General features: G+C 41.0%; 2 protein-coding genes across 3 annotated transcripts in view; one reads left to right on the plus strand and one right to left on the minus strand.

Annotated features, from left to right (window-relative positions):
• Positions 1-11,563: 11,563 nt before the first annotated feature.
• dbi (diazepam binding inhibitor, acyl-CoA binding protein) lies at positions 11,564-23,481 on the minus strand. Its single transcript, XM_062967425.1, has 4 exons — positions 23,327-23,481; positions 19,954-20,071; positions 14,672-14,734; positions 11,564-11,959 (listed from the first exon to the last, which is right to left on the minus strand). Exons 1-4 carry the CDS (start codon positions 23,333-23,335, stop codon positions 11,883-11,885), a joined length of 267 nt encoding a protein of 88 aa, XP_062823495.1. The 5' UTR covers positions 23,336-23,481; the 3' UTR covers positions 11,564-11,882.
• Positions 14,686-24,286, plus strand: part of c1h2orf76 (chromosome 1 C2orf76 homolog) — a 29,846-nt gene continuing 20,245 nt past the window's right edge. For both annotated transcript variants that reach the window (XM_062967424.1, XM_062967423.1), the window contains exon 1: positions 14,686-14,756. The gene's annotated coding sequence lies outside the window, so the exon portion shown is untranslated. The remainder of the gene's footprint in view (positions 14,757-24,286) is intronic.

Raw genomic sequence — 24,286 nt, forward strand, 5'->3', positions numbered from 1 at the left:
ATATATAATATACTAGCTATGCCTGGCCACGTGTTGCTGTGGGAAAGTGATGGTGGTATTGGTTAAAAATTGTTGTGGAATTTTTATTTGACGTTATTTGTATTTTTAAATTAATTTTATTGTAACTTATCTTTTTACTTATTATATTTTATTATTTTCTTTTAGTATTTTTAGTTATTTTGTGTTCTTATAGTATTTTATTGTATTAATTTTTAGTGTTTTTAATTATTTTTATTGTATTATTTTTATTGTTTTATTATTATTTATTTGTATTATTATTTGTATGTATTATATTTTATTATTTGATTATATTATTTTTATTTAATTTTTTTCATATTGTATTATTGCATTTTATTTTTCATGTATTTTTTGTATTTATTTTATTATTTTTGTTTGTCTTTGTATTGGGTTGCTCTGAGTTCTGTCTGGTCATGTTTGAAATGTTTCTAACTGGCAGCAATTGGATAAAAAAAATTATTCCTTTCCTTCTAATTAGGAGTTTATTTTTCTTTTCTTTTTGTTGTTGGCACCTAGGGGTAAGGATTTTGAGTCGTGTTGCCAAGTTTTGTGTGTTTGGGTCATGTAGTTGCATTGTTGTGTATGTTTGCCGGTTTTTTCGGTTTTGTGGCTCCGGATTGTCTTTGTGGTGTGGTTGTGTTGTAAGAACCATGAGGCAAGGCTTTTGCGTTGTGTTGCCAAGTTTCGTATTTCTGGGGCGTTTAGTTGTGTTGTTATAGTCACGGCGCAAACAACTTTACCATTTTATATATATAGATAATATTTTTCTTTTCTGTGTTGAAGCACAGAGAATAATCTGAGCTAAATCTAATTATTAGGCCCCATCTACACTGCCATATTATATGCTTTGAAACTGCATTATATGGTCAGTGTAGACTGCCAGTTTAACTGCATTATATGAATCTACATTGACCATATAATAGAGTTTCATAGCATATTACAGTAGAGTCTTGCTTATCCAAGCTCCGCTTATCCAAGGTTATGTATTATCCAACGCAGTTTGCCTTTTAGTAGTCAATGTTTTTGTAGTCAATTTTTCAATAAATTGCAAAATTTTGGTGCTAAATTCATAAATACAGTAATTATTACATAACGTTATTGTGTACTGAACTGCTTTTTCTATCCATTTGTTGTAAGCATGATGTTTTGGTGCTTAATTTGTAAAATCATAACCTAATTTGATGTTTAATAGGCTTTTCCTTAATCCCTCCTTATTATCCAAGATATTCGCTTATCCAAGGTTCTGCCGGCCCGTTTAGCTTGGATAAGTGAGACTCTACTGTATATAGCAGCGTAGACTCATATACAGTAATGCAGTTCAAGGTAGTTAAAACTGCATTAAATGAATCTACACTGACCATATAATACAGTTTCAAAGCATATTATATGGCAGTGTAGATGGGACCTTACTCTCAACTTGGGCTGGATCTACACTGCTATATAATGCAGTTTGAACTGCATTATATGGTCTATTCTGACATAGTGCAGTTTGAACTGCATTATATGGGTCTACATTGACCATGTAATGCAGTTCAAACTGCATTATATAGCAGAGTAAATCCAGCCTAAAATAAATCCTCCACTTTCCATTGATTCAGCGAGTTTCCTGCTGAGAGAACTAACACTAGGATTTAGGCCCCTCAAAAAGAACTGGAATTGAACATAGAGTGGCCACAACTCTTGTCACTCCAATGGTTATGCTTTGGCCCAATGTACCTAGAGGTCATCTGGCTGCAGTGGAAGACTGACTTCGAGGAAACTCACTTTGACTTTATGGTCCTTTAGCTGCTTTGAGATGTGAAGTGTGTGTGCGCAGGGCCATAGCCAGAAAAAAATGGGGGGGGGGAGTTGAACCCCTAACCCCCCCCCCCCCTTGGCTACAGCCCAGTGTGTGTGTAAATTATCTCTGAGTCTATAGTGTCCTAGGTCAAGTTCTCAACTTGTCCCCAAGTGCTATAGGGCTGAAGCGAAATGATCAGAGCTAGGAGAACTTCAAGAATCCTCCAGCAAGCATAGTTGATAGAGGATTGTTAGTGTTGTGGTTAAAAAGTTGCCACTTTCACAAGCAGGAAGCTATCAAATGCTCAAATACCTTAGATGCTGACACTAGCCTTGACTACACTACCCTACCCTTGTTCCCAGTTTTATCCCAGGGTTTGTTCTTTTAGCAAAATGCTGCTTTAATCTTATAATTAAAAGCAGACTCTCTTCTGAGTTCATCAGATATCATTAATCTCTGGATGAAATTATCCACGTGTTCATTATTTCTTCAACTACCTATTGTAGATAAAAATCTTAGTATTTCATCGACTACTGATATATTTACAATGCTGCTCAGTCACCAGGTGGAGCCGCAGTGGTGCAATGGGTCAAACCCTTGTGCTGGCTGAACTGCGGGCCTGAAGTTTGGGTTGCTGACCTGAAAGTTGCCAATTCGAATCTGGGGTGAGCTCCCATCTGTCAGCTCCAGCTTGCGGGCACATGAGAGAAGCCTCCCAGCTAACACATCCAGGCGTCCCCTGGGCAGCATCTCTGTAGACGACCAATTCTGTTACACCAGAAATGACTTGCAGTATGTTCTTAAGTCGCTTCTGGCACAACCCCCCCCCCCCCCCCAAAAAAAAGCAGGTGGTTCAGGAGGACTATCAGCACTCAGACAGCATAGGATGCCAGAAAGTTTGTCTCTTTCTTCAGTAAACAGAGACACAGTGTAATCCTATCCATGTTTACTCAGAAGACATCATGTGTTAAATTGAGATTATTGCCAAATATGTCTGGATCAAACTGCACCTATATTCCTGATATTAGGTATAGTTATATCAGTTACTTTGAGTCATTTTTTAAAAGAAAAGTTTACTTGTTTAGCTATATTATTAAAATGTGTGCTTGCCAGTGTCGCATGTCTCAGGGAATAGACTCAAGGTCTCAAATAATAAAAGTTGGATTTCATATGTTTTGGAATTGTTAAGGAGATTTTGTAGTTACAGCCAACAAGAAAAGATTATCACCAGGTAAACAATAAAGCAAACAATAGTTGTGTGCACGCCCCATATTTGACCAAGTTGTTACAGCTTCAAGAAGGGTTAAAAGATATGAACCATAAGGAAGAACACCCATGCCTTATCAGACTTTGTGTGTCAAAGTCCAAACACTGTCCCGCAAACACAGCAGTTGATGGCTTTAAGATGGTGATTGAGGGTGCGCAAATTTCCTTAGAGAAATCATCCAAACATCTCAATCACACAGACTATGAATGCATATCACATCACATATAAGATTCCTAGTTGAGAGATAGATTGTGTAATTTTGTATATGCAGAAGGCCCCGGGGGGTTCAGTTAAGATAACCCAGGTAAGATATACTTGTGGACCATCTCTAAATTCAGATCTCAGAAACTCTTGCCAATATGGGTAATAGTAACTGACTTCAGGAGTTGTAGCTTCCGGTACGGGTGTACTAGGAAAGGCCTTGTGGAGATGTATTGCATACTTCCCAATTGTCCCAGTTTGGCCAGCACAGTCCTGATTAATCCTCTGTCATCTCATTTTTATCTGCTTTAAAAAAAAATCGTGTCAGGAGCAACTTGAGAAACTGCAAGTCGCTTCTGGTGTGAGAGAATTGGGCATTTGCAAGGATGTTGCCCAGGGGACGCCCGAATGTTCTGATGTGCTTTGAAGCCATTCTCGTGAGAGGCTTCTCTCATGTCCCCGCACGGAGCTGGAGCTGATAGAGGGAGCTCATTCACACTCTCCCTGGGTTGGATTCGAACCGGCAACCTTCAGGTCAGCAACCCAATCTTCAAATCAGCAGTCCTGCCAGTACAAGGGTTTAACCTGCGTCACCAGGGGCTCCTTGCTTTTAACATGTCCCAGTTTCTCTCTTCTCACTCGCTCTCCCTTAGCTGACTTCAATTGCTGTGAAGTGGAGAGTGGACAAAATCTTGCCCTTTCCAATAGGCTCATGGAAAAGTAAACTGCTGCAATCTCTCCTAGCTCATGTGTTATTCTAGATCAGGGGTCCCCAAACTAAGGCCCGGGGGCCGGATGCGGCCCTCCAAGGTCATTTACTTGGCCCCCGCCCTCAGTTTTATAATATAATATTTTTATATCAGTTTTAATAATATAATATATTGTATATACACATAATATTGATAATATTATGTTATACAATATAATACTAATAAAAAAACCATATAATATTAATTACATGTTATATATTACATAAAAGGAGCCCCGGTGGCGAAGTGTGTTACAGCACTGAGCTGCCGAACTTGCAGACTGAAAGGTCCCAGGTTCAAATCCCGGGAGCGGAGTGAGCCCCCGCTGTTAGCTCCAGCTCCTGCCAACCTAGCAGTTCGAAAACATGCCAATGTGAGTAGATCAATAGGTACCGCTCCGGCGGGAAGGTAATGGCGGTCCATGCAGTCATGCTGGCCACATGACCTTGGAGGTGTCTACGGACAACGCTGGCTTTTTGGCTTAGAAATGGAGATGAGCACCAACCCCCAGAGTCGGACACAACTGGACTTAACGTTGGGGAAATCTTTACCTTTACTATATATTACATATAATATTACAGTATAGTGGTATAGTTCAATATAGTAATATATAATGCTAATATTGTGCTATGCTAATAATATAATATATTGTATGTACATACAGCTGCTCTGAGTCCCCTTTGGGGTGAGAAGGGTGGGATATAAATGTAGTAAATAAAATGCAATAAATAAATAATTAATTTTAGACTTAGGCTCAGCCAAAGTCTGAAATGACTTGAAGGCACACAACAACAACAATCCTAATTAACTTGACTATCTCATTGGCCAGAAGCAGGCCCACACTTTCCATTGAAATCCTGATAGGTTTATATTGGTTAAAATTGTTTTCATTTTAAAATATTGTATTGTTCATTTATTGTTGTTATTGTTTTGCACTAAAAAAAATAAGACATGTGCAGTGTGCATAGGAAATTGTTCGTGTTTTTTTTTCAAATGATAATTCGGCCCCCTCAACAGTCTGAAGGATTGTGGACCTGCCCTCTGCTTCAAAAGTTTGAGGACCCCTGTTCTAGATTAATAACTGTTGCCATCTTGACTACGTTCTAACGTTATCTGGCTACATGTGACCAAGCTTTCATCTGGACAAGTTACTGCAAATCAGAGTAGACTAAATGGAACAGTAGTTTGGCTCTATAAAAAGTGTCATAGGGTGACACCAAAGGGGAAAAAATCAGAAAGTGACCATAAGACCCAAATGGAATAAAGTCATGTTGATGAAATCAGTTTGCTGAGACATAGGTTTCAAGTTTCTTATATACAAAACATTCCAAGCCACATTCCAAAACATCTTGGCACATTCTGTTCAAATGACATAATGGCTATAAAACTAGAATAAGATATAAAGAACAAGTGTAGTGTACGTAGTTTGGGAATCGTGTGAATTTGTATACCATAGCCTTGTTGCTCAATTGCTGGCATTATAACAGCAACAATATTTATTACAGTCCATAGACCCACCAGTAAATGAACAGTCATTTTGAATTCTCCCATCTCAGGAGAAGTTCATTGTACAAGATATGTCTACATGGTGTCAAGTAATACCTATATCATAGGTTTATATCTTTTTGTAAGAATGCTACATAAAATGGGTTTAATCGCTTGGTCAGGGTGGAACAGGGTATCAAACCAGAGTCCACCCACAACTATGCCACTAAAAAAACATTGCTGGGCATCATCTCCTATCAAATTCCATTCTTGAATAAAAGCTTTTTTTAAAATGCCTTTCAGATGTTCAACATGATTTACCTTACCTCATTATCCTTACAATGCTTCTATAAGGTAGACCAGTGTTATTCTTTTGCTATATCAAGACTGAGAAAGAAGGGTGGGGGGAATGTCAGACTATTCAGCTAAGTTTGTGGCTGTTGTGGCATCTGCAGCTTTTGAGATATGGTAAACTTACCTAGACTTTGGAGGCAGCTTATCACAACACGGGACAAACAAGATTATGGTAAGGCTGAGGGCTCATATTTTTATCTTTTCAGAGATTATATAACTTGCTTTCAAGGACATGCAGGGAAATCTATTGAAAAACTAGGCTGGAGCAAGCTGTTGCATGTTGGCTCACTCTAAACTGCAAGATAGATTTGCTGCTTTTGACGAAGAGGCTGTAATGAAAAACAGGATGTCCAGTGGAAGCCATTCTGTGCAAAACAGAGTAAGTTTGCCAACATATTGTGAAACAATACAGTAATGTCAAGCCCCAAAGGATGTGTCAGGAGTGAGAAACAGAAGTGTTTACCAGCTTTAGCTACATTCTAGTTCATGTTTGCTTTGAGGACAATTCATGCAATTATTATAGCTATGTGATGTAGATGTGTTTTCATGTCACCTGTTGACTTGTGCTGATCCCATGCATTTCATTGGCTGAGACAAGGAATACTCAGATGTGGTTTTGCAATTGCCTTCTTCTGAAATATAGCCACAGTGCCTGGTAGTCCTTGGTGGGTTCTCATCCAAGTACCATTTATGAGGCAGAATGCAGCCTTTGCATCCACACTCTACAGATATGTAAGCAATGTATGCACATAGACACGCACACATCCAGCCATCACATGTAGGTTAACCTTTGCTCAGGATATGGTTTTACAGCTGTATCTGAAGAGGTCTGGTTAAAGGTGAGACCAACCCAGCTGGGTATGATCAAGCAGAGAAGAATTTTCTTTTTCCTTTAGGCTTCAAGATAATATGAGTTATCCAACACGTCTCTCTGCTGTAATTATTTTGCCCAAACCTGTCGATCTATAGAGTTCTAGAAGGCAGGGCAAACTGCCTTTTAAAAAAGGGAGAAAAATTAAACCACAATAAGAAAGACACAGCTGAAACCAAAGAGTACTCCTTCCCACAATCAATCAAAGCATCACTGTTCTATTAAGACTGTGACTTTACTAGGAGAGAAGGTGCAAGTTGCACCAAGTGGCACTATCACAGCAGGTGATATCAAAATGACTGTCCCTAAAATTTTGGTGCAGTTTCAGCAGGAATTTATTACTCTTTAAATAAAATATATCCATATTAGATATAACCACAAAAATATTTTCATAAGCTCTGTTTACAAGTCCTGTATCGATATATTCCCAAGGCTCTGCTAAGTTACTTTTAAAACCTTCTAATGTGTATGCACTCCAGTTAGAGCTGCCATTATTACCGAGTTACAAGGATGCTTTGAATCACATGGCTTCATTTGTCTGTCTACAACAGTGGTTCTCAACCTGGGTTCCCCAGATGTTTTCGGCCTATAACTCCCAGAAATCCCAGCAGTTTACTAGCTGTTGGGATATCTGGGAATTGAAGGCCAAAAACATCTGGGGACCCCAGGTTGAGAGCCACTGGTCTACAAGTATTTGCTGTTGTTCTTGTTGATGTTGCAGTTTAAAATAAAATAATCACTGGCTTAAGTCTAATTTTCCAGTATTTTAGCTACAATATTGTGGTCTGGTATCGGGGAGGCACTATGACAGTAGTTCTCAACCCATGGATCCCCAGATGTTTTGGCCTTCAACTTCCAGAAATCCAAACAGCTGGTAAACTGTCTGGGATTTCTGGGAGTTGTAGGCCAAAACATCTGGGGACCCACAGGTTGAGAACCACTGCACTATGAGTTACCATACTGGATGGTCCCTGCCTTAGTGATGCTATAGTATTACAATCTACCATAACTTATCTTCAGTATTGGTTGTAATGGAAACCCAAGTTTAACCTGGCACATGAAACCAGGACAGGAAAATATTTCATGCACCAGTTTTGTCCATACTTTTAGTCTCAAAATCTGTCCTCAACTTATATGAAGTCAACTTATATATGAGTACAGATTTCACTGCATGATAGTTCCATTTTTTTATTTTTGATGTTTTTACCATCCTTGTGGTGTAACTATTACACGGTGGAAATTATTAGGTGGGGAAATATGGTATATTTGATAGGTATATATATGTCCCTCCCAAAAATCTCAGTATTTTGGGCTTCTGCTCCTAGCAGAAAATATCATAGACTTGAGAAAAGTTAAAGAGCAAAGCAGGGTTATAGGTTTTAAAAATGATTTTACTCTTCATTATTTCATTTTTAAAACTTAGCTTCTCTGGCCAACCACTTGGCAGTCTTCACCCAAATTTGGCACAAACTGTATCAGACAGTCTCATCATCGGCTATATCATCAAATCCTGGAAGTTCAATCTGGCTGGACAGATTGAAAATGTGGTCTATCTGGACCATTGCTGGCACAAATTCTGTTTCCGGTGTGTGCAAGAGTGGTCCAAAACCAAAAGAGAATCCCCTTTGTGCAAGCAACCATTTCCCACAGCACGAGATCTCAAAATGACTATAAGGTCTCTACAGCAAAACCTCCAGGAGCAAACTCCTTTGCCAATCCTGACGGAAGGAGATTCCGTTACTGGACTGTATGAACAAGGCAATGTTGTGCTTCTGGTTCCTTTCAGAGCAACTCCATCTACAGTAGGGACGGCCTCTCCTCCTGCTGACAACATCTTGTTTGAAGGCATGTCAGGTCAGGCAAGTGGAGGACGAGATGCAGAGATAAATCAAACAATCAGACGGCTTCAGCTGTGGCCACAAACCAACTAGGAGAGTAAATCTAGGTGACAAATTCAGGAACAGGAAACTTGTATTAGCTTCCGCAATTCTGGGTCTTGCTTTTGAAGATGGGGAGACATTTTCAGATGCTTTTTGTGGTTGTTGCAGGAATCCTATCTGCCTCTGTAGACTATTTCAGTGGTTGAAGCCTGAGCAAACAGTCCTGTTTGGTGCTAACGATCTCTAGTCCATAGAGTACAATTACAATCATGAGCAATGTCACCAGGTGTAACCTAGACAGCATGGCATTTGCTGGTGACATAAAGCCCTTCTTGCTTCATCAGGCAAAGCACTTTCTTGCATGACTTTGACAACTTTGCCAGATGTCCTTTTAACATAGACGCATACCACCAACATGCAAATTACGGCTGTCCCACTCCGAGTCCTCTGTCATTACCATTTTTTCAAATGAGGCAGATTCCTCGGAAGCAGAATATAACTCCTTCACAGTTGGAACTGACCAAGCACTTTGGGATGATGAAACCCTTGGCCCATCTTACATACTCCATCAGGCCAGATTTGTCTCACCCTGTCCATGATGAAAAGGTGGATAAATGGGCCTAAGAGGAAACCCAAGTCCAGTCTCTCCATCAAAAACGAAATGACCTAACTGAGGCCGTATCTTGAGATGACGCAACTCACCAGGAAAGACAACTATCCTCGGTAAGGAACAAGAAAATAGGAAGAGAGGAGGGCCACATTGTGGTGGATAGACTCCACCAAGGAAGCCATATCCCTAAATTTAAAGGACTGTTGATGACAGTTAATGGAGGTCTCATTCATAGGTTGCCATAAGTTGAAGCTGACTTGAAAGCAATTGTTGTTGATTCATCCTATCACTTCTTGGTCACGCTAGCCCATGCCAGAGCTCCCTGTCAGCTGTAGCCACCTCCAGCTCCTTTAAGGTCAAGCCAGTCACTTCAAGGATACCATCCATCCATCTTGCCCTTGGTTGGCCCCTCTTCCTTTTTCCTTCTATTTTCCCAAGCATCATTCTCTTCTCCAAGCTTTCCTGTCTTCTCCTGATGTGGCCAAAGTACTTCATCTTTCCCTCATCTATCCTTCCCTCCAGTCGGGCATTATTTCCTGGAGTATGGACTGGTTGGATCTTCTTGTGGTCCAAGGCACTCTCAGGATTTTCCTCCAACACCACAGTTCAAAAGCATCTATCTTCCTTCACTCAGTCTTCCTTAAGCAATGGCATTGCTTTCCCTATGCGCAGTGAATGTCCATAAATGTACCCTTGTTCATATTGAACAGTTTTAATTGCTCTTGGCTTCACTGAGCTTCACGTTGGTTACTCCCAAACAAAGGTTGAAAGAGCTTAGATAAATGAATGCTCATTTCAGAAAGCAAAGGATTTTGACTAGCAAGCGCTCAGCTGGAGCTACAGTTTGGCAGTTGGAGAGTTAAGAATTTGAAAACTGTCAGTTGGTGAGGTCAGTTGCCTGGCTCCCTCTAGTGATCAAGACAGAGCTTGGCATCTTACAAGGTTCATTACATCTCCATCAATTTCCACAGACACTTGTGCAGGCATGGGCAAACTTGGGTCCTCCGGGTGTTTTGTACTACAACTCCCACAATTCCTAACAGCCTAGCAGCTGTTAGGAATTATGGGAGTTGTAGTCCAAAACACCCGGAGGGCCCAAGTTTGCCCATGCCTGCACTTGTGGCACGTAATTGTCGCCCTTTAACTATACATTGGAACAGACATGAAGGTTTTAGATCAGAAATGAATAACCCGATGCCCTTCAAGTATCTTGGGCACAACCAGAACCTCTTTTTTTAAACTTTCATCATACCCTAACCTCCCTCATCACCCCACTCCCTACTTCCCCACACCCACCCATACATGTTTTTTATGGTATATATGTTTTTTGGAAATCTCAATAAAAACTATTTTTTAAAAAAAGTATCTTGGGCTTCAATCCCCATCATTCTCAGCCATTGGCCAATCTAGCCGAGTCTGATGGGAACTGGAGTCCAAAGCCAGGCCATCCTTCTCTGATTTAGGTTGAGCACAACCCCCCTCAAGAATGCCGAATTATAATATTAATAAATGTGAGAGGCTAGCTGAGGCAAGGGTGGGAATTGTGCCATGTTCCAGAGGGGAAACTATAACTCCCAGTCACACAAGCCAGCACAGCCAATGGTGGAGAATGCAGAGACTTGCAGTTTGCTTTTTAAAAATCTTGTCAGAAGCGAATTGAGAACATACTGCAAGTCGCTTCTGGTGTGAGAGAATCAGCCATCTTTAAAGACGTTGCCCAGAGGATGCCTGGATGTGTTACCATCCTGCAGGGAGCTTCTCTCATGTCCCCGCATGGGAAGTTAGAGCTGACAGATGGGAGCTCACCCCGTCTTGTGGATTTAAACCGCCAATCTTCATGTCAGCACTTCAGCAGGCACAAGGGTTTAACTCATTGTGCCACCGCAATTGCAGTTCAAGAACATTTGATGAACCACACTTCTCTTAAGTACCATTTCAGACATATAGCTCTGGTTGATTGGAAATGTCCTCACATAATGCTATTGCTTGTACTTAAACCTCTAACATTGTACCAAGTCTATTGTTTTTCAAGCCTTTAAGAGAGGCCAAGGTGCATCTGCAATGTGGAATGAATGCAGTTTAGCACCACATTAACTGCTGTTACTCAATGCTATGGAATCATGGGAGTTATAGTTTTACAAGATCATCGTTTGGTGAGGCACCAGCACTGTTTGGCAGAGGAGGCTAAAGACTTTTTCAAACTACAACTCCTATGATTCCATAGCACAGAGCCATGGCAGTTAAAGGAGTGTCGAACTGAATCAATTCAACAGTGTGGATGCACCACTGATGGCTGAGGAAAGAAGCAGAGGAAGTCACACCTTTTCATGGCACCCAAACTACACAGGTCAAGGTTAGGAATTTAACAGTTTTATTCTATAAACCATTAGAAGTAGAATTACACAGCTATCAGTTGCTACATGGCACCCATTCTTGGCACTGCAGCACTGAGTAATGCTCAATATCATTATCCACAGTATTAGTAAGGCAGGCATATTTCCACGAAGGCAGTGGTTCTCAACCTGTGGTTCCCCAGGTGTTTTGGCCTACAACTCCCAGAAATCCCAGCCAGTTTACCAGCTGTTATGATTTCTGGGAGTTGAAGTCCAAACACATCTGGGGATCCCAGGTTGAGAACCACTGCACTAAGACATGCAAGGCTGGATCTTATTGCATTCCGTATTTTTCTTGTAGTTCTTTTACTTTTGCTATGTATGCTTTCATTGCATCTTCTTTGGACATCCCTGGAAGAAAAAGGAAAGAGAGAGAGAGAGATTAGCCAGGCATATGGTGGTTTAAGGCACATTCATGGGTCGCTTCACTCTCTGCAATTATAGTGCAATGATTCCATGTTAACTGCCATGACAACTTCTTGTAGAACCATGGGATTGGCAGCTGAGAGGGTGGAGCCTTTAGGATGCTCAGCCAGAGAGCAACCCTTGTGCCTCTGCTCAAACTACAAATCCCAGAATTCCATGTGATACAGCCATCCATGTTAGTTAAGAGGGAACCAAATGTCTGTAACTGTGTCTTGAGAAAGGGCTCCATGCCTTACAACAGTGGTTCTCAGATGTTTTGGCCCTCAACTCCCAGAAATCCTAACAGCTGGTAAATGGGCTGGGATTTCTGGGAGTTGTAGGCCAAAAACATCTGGGGACTCCAAGTTGAGAACGCTACCTTACAACAACATACTATTTGGGCAGGCATATAGCTGGCTTGAGGGGCTTCAGCCCCCCCCCCCCCCGCCAGAAATTCTCAGGGTGGTCCACGAGAAAGCCTTATATTTATTATTTAAACTGTTATTCATATCATGATCTGATCACCATGCTCAATATATCCCATATGCATGGGGGTATTCGGATAATGATACAAAAGGTTTGCTAGGGTAGATCATCTCTCATCCAGACTCAGCACCCGCCCCCCCCCCCCCCCGAACCAAAATCCCAGCCCCTCCTGAATCAAAATCCTGGCTACGGGCCTGTATTTGGGAGTTTGCTTAAGCTATGGCTCCTCTGTGATCAGTTATAATAAAAGTCCAGGGTCTCATCCTTTCTGCTTCTAGGTTTCATCAGGAGTCCAATGTGATGAGGCTAAGTGAGGACTACAGCTCACCTTTATGTCTTATGATGTATCCCAGTGAAGTGACAGATACATATTTTATACATTTTATGCTGTACAACTACTTGCCCTCTTCAGTGGAAGGACCTATATGGATGGGACTAAAATAGGTCCATGTCTCAAGACTGTTACTCATCCTTTTAGCTGTAACATGCCCCCGGTGGAGCACTGGGTTAAACCCTTGTGCCGGCAGGTCTGCTGATTGAAAGGTCAGCAGTTCAAATCCGGGAAGTGGGGTGAGTTCCTGTCTGTCAGCTTCAGCTTCCCATGTGGGGACATGACAGAAGCCTCCCATAGAATAAAACATTCGGGCATCCCCTGGGCAACACAGATGGCCAATCCTTTTACACCAGAAGCGACTTGCAGTTTCTCAAGTCACTCCTCACACACACACACACACACACACACACACACAAAAGCTATAAGGTCACTAATTCAACTCTGTTTTGCAAAGCAAGGCCCATGTGTGCACTATGCCAGAATAATACAAGTGGAATTGCTGGTTCTTGGATTAGCCTGCTGTAACAGGTTTAAAACTGCAATAGGATAGCATCATCTCCATGTTTTTAGATGCTTATCCACTACTGTAGGCATGGGCAAACTTTGGCTCTCCAGGTGTTTTGGACTTCAACTCCCACAATTCCTAATAGCTGGTAGGCATGATAGGCAAGATTAGTGCCTGGTAGATGAATGCCATAAAATGAAGTATGAAGCACATGTATGAATGCCTTAAAAGCATGTTTTCATGGTATCTAAAAAGTACATTAAAAGCTGAAAGCTATAAAGCTTAATACTTCATACTCATGACCTAATAGGGTTCTTCTGCTGATGGAACGGCTTCTCTTAGAGGAACCAGAAGAGGGACAATTTCCTTCCCTTCCCAGCAGTTCAGTTGATTAAACTGCTGGGCTGCTGAACTTGCTGACCAAAAGATTGGTGGTTCAAATCTGGGGGATGGGGTGAGCTACCGCTGTTAGCCCCAGCTTCTGCCAACCCAGCAGTTCAAAAACATGCAAATGTGAGTAGATCAATAGGTACTGTTCCGGCAGGAAGGTAATGGCGCTCCATGCAGTCATGCTGGCCACATTACCTTGGAGGTGCCTACCGACAACGCCGGCTCTTCGGCTTAGAAATGGAGATGAGCACCAACCCCCAGAGTCGGACACGACTAGACTTAATGTTAGGGGAAAACCTTTACCTTTACCTTAACTTCAAGAACTTATTTTTTGACATAAAGTCAATTTATAATAATGTTTATGTCTACCCCATGCTCATATCTTATGTACTCCCCCAGTTCCTTTTCCTTTTTGTGCCTTAAAAAATGAAAACAAATTAATAATAACTATCATTATTTTAAAACTATGATTTGGTGAATTATTACATCACATTTTCAGGTGGTAAAGAGGACTATTCTGGGGAGCAGAGGAGAAAAAGAAAGCCTCATTGTTCCTCATTGGCCACTAAAGCAATTGTTTTAGGTTACTTCACTATTATTTTTAAAAAATTATCTTATACCAATAGGAAAGATTATGGTTTGATGCTTGTATTTCTCTACCAGATAAACTTTTTGTTAACAGAAAATCAGAAATACCAATACCAGTGTAGATAGCTACATTGGTAGCAGTAAACTTACTTATTCTAATTTTAGATAGTACACTGAATAATTACTCATGTGCAAAGGTAAAATGCATTCTCTACCAGCAACACACAGTCTATCAAGGCTACTCTTAATGAATTTCCTTTGACTACTAGTATGTGGGGTTGTTTGCGATGTTATAACTGTCTACTGCTGTCTTTGGTCCCATCTGTGAATGTATAAGTTTTTGCACAAATCTTACCTTTTAACCCATTCCAGGCATCCCACTTGGCTTTGCCCTTAAAGTCAAGCATTCCAGGACGTTCTGAAAGACAAAGAGAAACAATGTGAGTCTTCCATAAGAACTGGGATAGCTTTGGATGGAGTGTTCATGTTAGTAGAAGAATCAAAGCAGTTTTGGTTTTTGGAGGGTTTCGGGTTTCTAGATAAGCGAAGCTCAGCCTGTATTCTGTCTGGGCAGTTAATAAGCCAAGACTTGACAAGCCATGACATACCCCAAAAGAAATACTCCTCTGATACCTGACTGAGTTTTTAAGAAAGTTTTTGCAGTCAAATCCAAAAAAAAACAAAAACCCTAAATGAAATGTCACTGCTGATAAGATGCTGCTTCTCAGTTTTCCTAAAGACATTTCAAACTAGGATTACCTAGTAAACAGGGTGTATTTACTCCTTGCTCAAGAGCACCAAGGGTATTCAGTAGTCATTACTCAAGAAGATTATCTAGGTGAAACAGTTTTCTAATGCAACCTGAAAGACTATCTATGACTCCTGAACCAGGATACACCCACTAAACTGAGCATTTTTGGCTGGGGAAATAAATTGCAGGGGTGTGTAAAACTAAGGCCACGTGTTTTTCTACCATGTAAAAAAAATCTACAATGCAAGTGGAGTGGGAGTTGAAGGCTAGGAAGGGTTTGAGAAAATCTGGAAGCTGCAAGAAAAGGGTTTGTGGCCACACGAGCCATACCTTCTCGACCCCAAATCAAAGATTGTCACTTGACAACTTTTCTATCAGGGAAAGTAATCCCAAACTATCTGACAGAAATCATATATAGTCTGTGTCTATGGCTTGAAAATATTGTAAAAATGTCAAAGGGCAAATTTAAGATTACCATTTTATATAAGTGACACCACTTTACTTTGCCACTATATATCATATAACTTGAACATGTTATTAATGGAGGATCCTGGAATCAAGTCCACTGTATCCTTTCTGCTGCATTGCTCCATTTAGAAATGGAAACATAGGAAGAAGTCACAAATCCCTAGCTGTATAAACATCCAAAGGCATCTGAGGCCTGTTTTACCAAGCATACTTTTACATCAGTAGTTGCTAAACTCTGATCCTCCAGATGTTTTGGCCTTTATCCCCTGGAATTTCTGACTGTTGGCCAAGCTTGGAGTTCAGTTCCGAAACATCTGGTGGAGTAAAGTTTGGAGACTAAGGTTGTTCAAACTCCTACTCAGAAGACATTCCAGTTATTCCACTTTTTCCTTCCTTTGCATAATTTTTTTTCCTTCTTAGGAAATACAGATAGAAGCAGCAGTAGAAAATATGGGAGGTGTGCTAGTTCCACAAATGAGACAGAACAAATGCTAAATAAAAATGAAAAAAAGACACAAAATGACTAAAACTTTTCAGAAGCAAAAGTAGTTGTTATAGGTACTGCTTCTTGGAGACACGCTCTTTTATTAGATAGCTGTTGCTCATTGTGGCTGTTCCCTAACTGACTGCACTTCTGGAACAGTGATGAAACAGTATTCTAAGGTTCTCTTCTGCTAGAGCAAGGGATGAGTAGATTCTATGTAGGAAAAACTTGGCATGAAGCAGATTGACTCTTTCTTTGGTTTTTAGTTGTTCTTTATTTTTGTATTTCAAATGTTCATGTTACTCAAGTTCCTGGTAGTCCTTATGGCAGTGGTGGGAGTCATATATTCCTGAACTGTAGCTTCTAGAATTCTTTACCATTGGCTATGCTGGTTAAGGCTCCTGGGATTTGCAGTCCATCAAGGTCTAGCATGATTCCCACCCCTAGCTATCCAATATGAATGGATTGTGTACAAAAGAGAAGAGATGGGGAACCTTTGGTCTTTTATGTTTTAGACTTCATCTTCCAGAAGTTCCAACCAGTATGCTATGCAAATTATTTGGTTGGCCAAAGTCTCCCCACTTGCACTAAAGTGACTAAACTTTGAGACGACACCTTCCAGCCTGGCTCTAGGTCAGCTGTTTGCCCCCTCTGCTTCTAGCATCTCTTCCCTTGGGATGATGCTAAATCCGAACTCGTGTGTGTTTGTTTTAATATCTAGTCTTCCTGACACATCAGAAGAACAAAAGATTGGGTCTTCCACAGCAACTTGGGAGAAATGTTAGGATTTTTTTTTTTTAAAAAAAATCACCTTTTGATCAATGCCTATGTTTTGGAATAAGGAGCAAGAGCGATGCATCAGGGCATGTCGTACATGAATATTTCAGAAATCAGTCATGTGCGGGCAATTCTTTTAACTCCTTCCCTAGACTAGTCCAGAGATTATAAATCAAGTCCAGGCTGCTTGCACTGAAGTGCCCCTGACCTTTTGTTAGACTTGGCAGTGCCACCTTGGAGAAAAGCTCAGCAAGTGTCCCTTGTTCTCCACTGCAGATGGCCTTCAGCACAGTTGCCAGGAGTTCCAGATTTCCCTCCTCCCCTAGCACACCCAACAATAGCAGTATTGTTGCAAAGCAATTGGAGGGGAGCATTATTATTTGTAACAGTGTATTAAATCCTTTTTTTTTTTGGCTTGAATGCAAAAAAGTTATAGAAAGACCAAAGAAGTATTTAGGGTGCATCTACGCTGTAGAAAGAACTTTAACTTCTATGGCTTGATGGACTGGAATCAGAGTTTTAGCCTTTAGACTTCTCTGCCAAAGAGTGCCAAACTACAACTCCCAAGATCTCATAGCATTAAGCCATGGAAGATAAAGTGGTGCAAAACTGCATTTGTTCTATAGTATAGATGACCTTTAGATTTCCCTTCTTTATGCAGGAGAGCAGAGTTTTAGAGCCCTTTCACACCACAAAACTATAACCCTCTGATTCTACTCTAACTTGTATCACGTGGAATCCTAGATTTGTAATTTGGTTAGAGGTGCTAGAGGAGCTCTCTAAGTGGGAATGCCAAACAGCCCTCCCTAAACTAGATTCCAGGATTCCACAGTATGTTGCCATGGCAGTTCTAATGGAACCAAACAACTGCAGTAATATAATGTGAATGGCTCCTTAGGAAACTTGAGAACAGACCTGTTGTTTGATAGCTGGAGCATTAAGTAGGCTAGTAGGTCAGGCTGCTGACTGGCACCATTTCAGTCAATGAGGAAGATTTGCCTTTGAGGTAGTACTTAACATGCAAGAGTTGTGTTCATGTAATTTGAGCATCAAGATAAACCTTTGTAGTTTCATTTCAACATAGCACATTGAACTACAAGTCTTTCCTCTCTCAAAAAGGAACTTGTAGTGTCTTTCCACATGATCATGAAACACACTAGACTTACTTTAGCCATTTCTACAAGGAATATCCTCCTACACCTATAACACTATCTATGGCAGTGGTTCTCAACCTGTGGGTCCAGGTGTTTTGGCCCACAACTCCCAGAAATCCTAAGCAGTTTACCAGCTGTTAAGATTTCTGGGAGTTGAAGGCCAAGACATATGGGGACCCACAGGTTGAGAATCACTAATATATGGTAACATCCAGACTGTGGTAGAAATTAAACAAGTCAACCACACTAATTGGATGCAGTACTGGAACAGGCAGAAGTTCTTTCCATCCTCTATGGGGATGTGTGATAGATCACCTCCTTATTAAAAACATAAAACCCAAACATAATATTCAAGGCTAAACTATTCCCCAAGTAAGCTGCTCTGAGTCCCCGTGGGGAGATGGAGGCAGGATACAAAAATAAAGTTATGATTATAAACTAAAGTGCACAGACTCTGGTGCCTCAGAGTGCTAGTAGCAATGGAAAGCAAACTGATACTTTCCGCAGTCATTTTCTGAACACTCATTTAATTTGGTAGTGTACTAATGTGACAATATACCCATAGAAGATTTGTTGAATTGTTGTAAAATAATGGGCAGGAGACATGCCTAAGCAGGAGTAAGAACTACCTTAAGGCTTCAGATGTAGCAACTCCAACCAAGAGAGGGAGGTGCCATTAGAATGCAACTTGTATTGTTACTCCATCCTGGGGAATGATCTTCCCCTGCAGTATGTCAGATCTTAGCACTGCTGTGTTTCACTTTTCAATTTGGATTTCCCACAGCCATTAGATGTATTCTGACTTCCACATAAGCTGCACAGTTATGCTGGATAGTTTAGGTATGAGACAGATTGTCCCTGTAATCAGTATCTTTTAGCTGTGTCAAATGTTTCTACAAGTTGCTTCAAGTTTTTTGAGAGCCAATTGGACTAAAGCCATTGGTTAGGCAATTCCCTGAACTACTGGTTTGGTTGAATTACCTCACTTAGAATATGGAATATTTCCAAAGGTGGGGCATATGTTATTCCAACTAGACTTTATTGCAGAACACTTCCAAAGTCCACACTTGAGGTCCATCACATTTGTTTTGTCTCATATGATAAATTCTAAGGGAGATTCAAGGAATGTCCTTCAGCCAGGAGAAAATAAACTACTAGTTGATCAGATTTTTCCTTTCTCTACATACTCTGGGGCAGGCAAAGAGGAAGGGAAACTTACAGAGTGGAAGTCTATTCATAAATCAGAAATGAAAAATATGAGAAAGCACTACTGAATGTGCCAACAACAGGGAATTGAAGCAAGACCAAAGCATCTTAATAATTACAACTATATTGTTGTAAGTTCCTCCTCTATAATTTTTAACCAATCCACACAACCATCTTTCTATATTGCAGGTGTACTGAAGCATGCTCTCATCCCATGAAGCCAGGACTCACTGTGACTTTATGCCACATGTCCATGCAATATGATGATGCTTCTGCTGCTCTTGCAAGATGAAGCAGATCTTGCAGGAGAGCATAAACAGCAGCTGCACCATGTAAATAAGTGGTTTTCAAGCAAACAAGGACCTTGGAATCAGGGAGTCAAGTTGACCTTGCTGCAAATGCTTGGGACTAATGAGATATTGACAGATGTCTACTATTTAAATATCTCTAAAGCATAATGTGGGTTTCATAGGATTGTTGCCTGTCTAAGGAGACTGAAACAAACCATAATATGTTGGCACATATTTACAGTTCTGGCAATGATTTTGAGAAGTAGGAAGATTGAAAACCTTCAGTGACATCACTATGTATTTCTTTGTCAGGGAAAGATCAGGCACTTACAACTGACTACATGGACGATCAGTTAAGTCAGTGGTTCTCAACCTGGGGTCCCCAGATATTTTTGGCCTACAACTCTCAGAAATCCCAGCCAGTTTACCAGCTGTTAGGATTTCTGGGAATCAAAGGCTAAAAACATCTGGGGACCCCAGGCTGAGAACCACTAAGTTCAGTCATACCTGTATTTACATCTCCAACAGTTGCCTGCTTGAAATGACTGTAGATAAACAACATTTCTTCATCTGCTGGTTGGGTCTTCAGCTTCTTAACTTCTTCTGCAGCTTTATCAAACTCTGCCTGTTGAAACAAAGGTGTTTATTAAAAATGTGATTTATAAGACACATATTGCTTTATCAGTTACAGCACTCTCTTATGTGTATTTATTTGTACAGAAGTCTGTTGAGATCAATTCCGTTGGGCATAAGTCACAGAGATTAGCAGTTTGAATATCATTCAGTGGGTAGGAGTGTTGTGAAACCAGACATTTCCCCAACACCTGGCAAGAAAGATGCTTCCAGAAGAGTTGTGAGGGCTGCCTCACATATTACACAATGTCTCTAGGGTGACTAGTTTAAGTCCACCCACGCACAGATTGTGCAATGACCACGTGCAGTTAGACCTCAGCTTAGAAAAGTTACGTAGGAACAAAAGTCCTAGAATTACCCCAGCAAATATAGCCAATTGCTTTTGAGTGGACATGATGTCTCAATGAATTGTGGGAGCTGTGTTCCAAAAAGTAACTTTTTCAAGATCTGTGCTAGACTCCACAGAATCATAACTGTTTAAGGAAAAGAACCCTGGTGTGCACACAAGTCAACATTGCTTCCCATACTATATACATTTTTGTCTCAATACTTGAAGCTACAATGTTGCACATGTTGAGTAATGTGTTGGGTTTTTCTTTCCGTGTCAGGAGCAACCTGAGTTGCTTCTGGAGTGAGAGAATTGGCCGATGTTTTACCATCCTTGTGGGAGGCTTCTCTCATGTCCCCGCATGGAGCTGGAGCTGATAGAGGGAGCTCATCCGCGCTCTCCCCGGGTGGGATTCGAACCTGGCAGCCTTCAGGTCAGCAACCCAACCTTCAAGTCACAAGGCTTTTATCCCCTAGGCCACCGGAGGCTCCTTGAGTAATGTGTTAGGAGCTCTTCCATACCCAGCCCTGGAAACTCAGAGGGAAACAAAGTTTTAATCATAGACCCTGTCAGATCAATCATGTCAGGAAATTCTGAGCTCAGCTAAATACTGTGAATGCTTGTTACAACCACACTAGTGTTTTCAGAAGGGCAGAGCTCAGCTTAATTTTTTTTTTACACACAGGATTACACTTTAACTGCTATGGCTTAATGCTATGAAATCCTGGATTTGTAGTTTGGTGAGGAACCAGCAGTCTTTGGCAGAGTAGGCTAAAGACATTGTAACACTATGACTTCCGGGATTCGACTGCATTGAGCCATGGCAGTTAAAGTGATGTCAAACTGCACTAATGCTACAGTATAGATGAACTGTAGTCGTCCTTTCCACTAAAAGACTGGCTCCTGGCAAAAGGTTTTACTCAGTTTAGTATCCTGACACTATGTATCAGACAAAGGCAGCTGCTAAACAGAAAACTACTCATGTCTTCAGTTTTCATTAAATGCATCACTTCAACATTGATTTCCATGGGGACAGCTATATCAGTTTGTTATGTGGAGAACAAGGAGTCTTACGACTCCATGAGACAACAGGCTAAAGCAAAAGCTTTGGAAACTGCAGCCTACAGGCATCAGATGAAACTGTCTGTAGCCTGCACAAACCAATGCCAAATAAAATCTCTTAAACCTCCCAATGTGCCTGGGACCAGTACTATGCTTCTGCCCTTTGGCTACTACTGTTTCTTTCTTTCATTTCTGGAAACTTGCCACAGACGAGAATGAAAGAAACAGTAGTAGCCAAAGAGCAAAAAGAGGATACCAGTCCCAGGCACATTGTGAAAAAGCCCTGCACGTACTGTGTATCCAATAGATGAAGAATCAGGGTACCTTTTTAACACACTTGGCTTGTTTTAACCATTGAGCATCCCTTATTTGCAATTCCAAACTTTTAAATCCTCCAAAAATCTCCGTGTTGGTGGCTGAGACAACAACACCTTTGCTTTCTAATGATTCGAGGTGTGCAAAATTGGTTTCATGCACAAAACCATTAAAATATAGGCTATGGGTAGAAGGTGTATATAAGCCTTGGAAATCTCATTATGTACATATATGGAAGCACAGGTATTAGAAAAAAAAGGGGGGAGTCAAAAATAGTTCTGGTTCCAGTCCTTTGGATAATGTATACTCAAACTGTAAATGAATAAGCTGTGCAACAAATTCATGTGGGAAGTAAGGACTCCATAATGGAAGGAAAAAGCTGGCAGCATTTTATTCTCTTCTTCCGTGGGTGGAAAGGAGAGAAGAGGGACTAGCTCAGCCCAGAAATCATGAACTGCACAAAATGGAAGGCTTAGGAAACTAAACTTCAGCGCCACATGAAACCGCCTTGCAACCCATCCTTCTCAAAGGAAAAGAAACAAGGAAACTCCCCCAGCAAAGTGGCTCCTTCACAATATCAAATTTACTTCTTTTCCCTTGAGGAAAGCATTAGAAGCATTCCCTTAAGACTTACCTGGGTTGTAGCAGTACCTAGAGGGGGTTGAAATAACTGCACTCTGAAAGCAGGCATGGAAGTCATCTTTTCCTTTCTCTCCTTTATAGTAAAGGTAAAGGTTTTGCCCGTATCTGACTCTGGGGGTTGGTGCTCATCTCCATTTCTAAGCCAAAGAGTTGGCGTTGTCCATAGACACCTCCAAGGTCATGTGGCCGGTATGACTGCATGAAGCACAGTTACCTTCTCACCAGAGGGTAACTACTGATCTACTCACCTTTGCATATTTTCTAACTGCTAGGTTGGCAGAAGCTGGGGCTAACAGCGGGAGCTCACCCCATTCCCCAGATTTGAACCGCTGACCTTTCTGTCCGTCAGAAAGTTCAGTAGCTCAGTGGTTTAACCAGGGGCTCCTTTTTATCTTTTACTATATTTTTTGCTAGTTTGTATTATTTTTCTTTCTCTGCAATGATGTAATCGATCTGTACTACTTCCAATATAACACATCATATATATATCTACATCATATATACATATATATATCTGCACATCTTAGACTGAAACATATATAATCTCCCAGTTGTACTGACATGTTTTTATATTGCAAATTGTGCACAGATTATATAGATATATACACACACATTTGTAGAAGTTGCAATTTATATGTACTAAAAGTTGTACAGATAGATTAAAACATATGTTTGAATAGCTGCACTTTTTACATAACCAGAGAAAGGAGGCATTTTCTTCCTTTCTCCTTTATATCTTCTATTTTGCTGGTTTGTTTTTTATATATATTGCAAGTTACACAGACAGATTTTAAAAAATCACAGAGATAAAAAGAATACAAACCAGCAAAAATGTGGTCATTCACACATACATATATGGTAAATATATTTAGTATTGAAATACATTTTAAAAGGACTTACTTGGCTCATGATGGCAGTACAACTTAGTATCTTTTCGCTCAAACTCTACTAACGTGACTACTCCCTGCTGCACCACACTTGGCAAAGCACTCTTTCACACATCAGCCCAGCTCCAGGCGACCAATCACAGGCGAGGGGCGGAGCCTTGCGCTGGCCTTTCTTTTTAGTCAGCTTCGAAGAAGGAAGAGACCCACGAAGCTCAAGCCATAGAGATAAGCATGCCTAAAAAGTAAAAGAGTGCATCATTTCCGGTTCTAGAGAGTACTTCGTGGATGTGTGTTGTCGAAGGCTTTCATGGCCGGAATCACTGGGTTGCTGTGAGTTTTCCGGGCTATAACACCATGTACCAGAAGCATTCTCTCCTGACGTTACGCCCGCATCGATGGCAGGCATCCTCAGAGGTTGTGAGGTCCGTTGGAAACTGCGCAAGTGGGGTTTATATATCTGTGGAAAAATGTCCAGGGTGGGAGAAAGAACTCTTGTCTGTTTGAGGCAAGTGTGAATGTTGCAATTGACCACCTTGATTAGCATTGATTAGCCTTGCAGCTTCAAAGCCTGGCGACTTCCTGCCTGGGGGAATCCTTTGTTGGTAGGTGATTCGCGGATTCCCATTGAAAAAGATTAAAGATGGATATCATAAACACGTGGAAGTGATTCCTATAAACCAGTGGTTCTCAACCTGTGGTTCCCCAGGTGTTTTGGCCTACAACTCCCCAAAACATCTGGAGACCCACAGGTTGAGAACCCCTGCTATAAAGACTATCCTTTAGAAATAACCAAGCTGGCCAATTGCAACATTCACGCCTCCCTCAAACAGACAAGAGTTCTTTCTCCCACCCTGGACCTTCCACAGATATATAAAACCCACTTGCCTAGTTTCCAACAGACCTCACAACCTCTGAGGATCCTGCCATAGATGCAGGCGAAACGTCAGGAGAGAATGCTTCTGGTACATGGCCA

The sequence above is a fragment of the Anolis carolinensis genome, chromosome 1, assembly GCF_035594765.1.
Source record: "Anolis carolinensis isolate JA03-04 chromosome 1, rAnoCar3.1.pri, whole genome shotgun sequence".
NCBI classification, from domain to species: Eukaryota; Metazoa; Chordata; class Lepidosauria; order Squamata; family Dactyloidae; genus Anolis; species Anolis carolinensis.

Bases quoted from the DNA above. Each gene is read 5' to 3' on its own strand.
- dbi (XM_062967425.1), bottom strand. The intron at 14,735-19,953 runs GTATGACTGAAC...TTTGTCTTTCAG, and splicing joins TGTTGGAGATGTAAATACAG to AACGTCCTGGAATGCTTGAC. The intron at 11,960-14,671 runs GTAAGATTTGTG...TTTTTCTTCCAG, and splicing joins TGCCTGGAATGGGTTAAAAG to GGATGTCCAAAGAAGATGCA.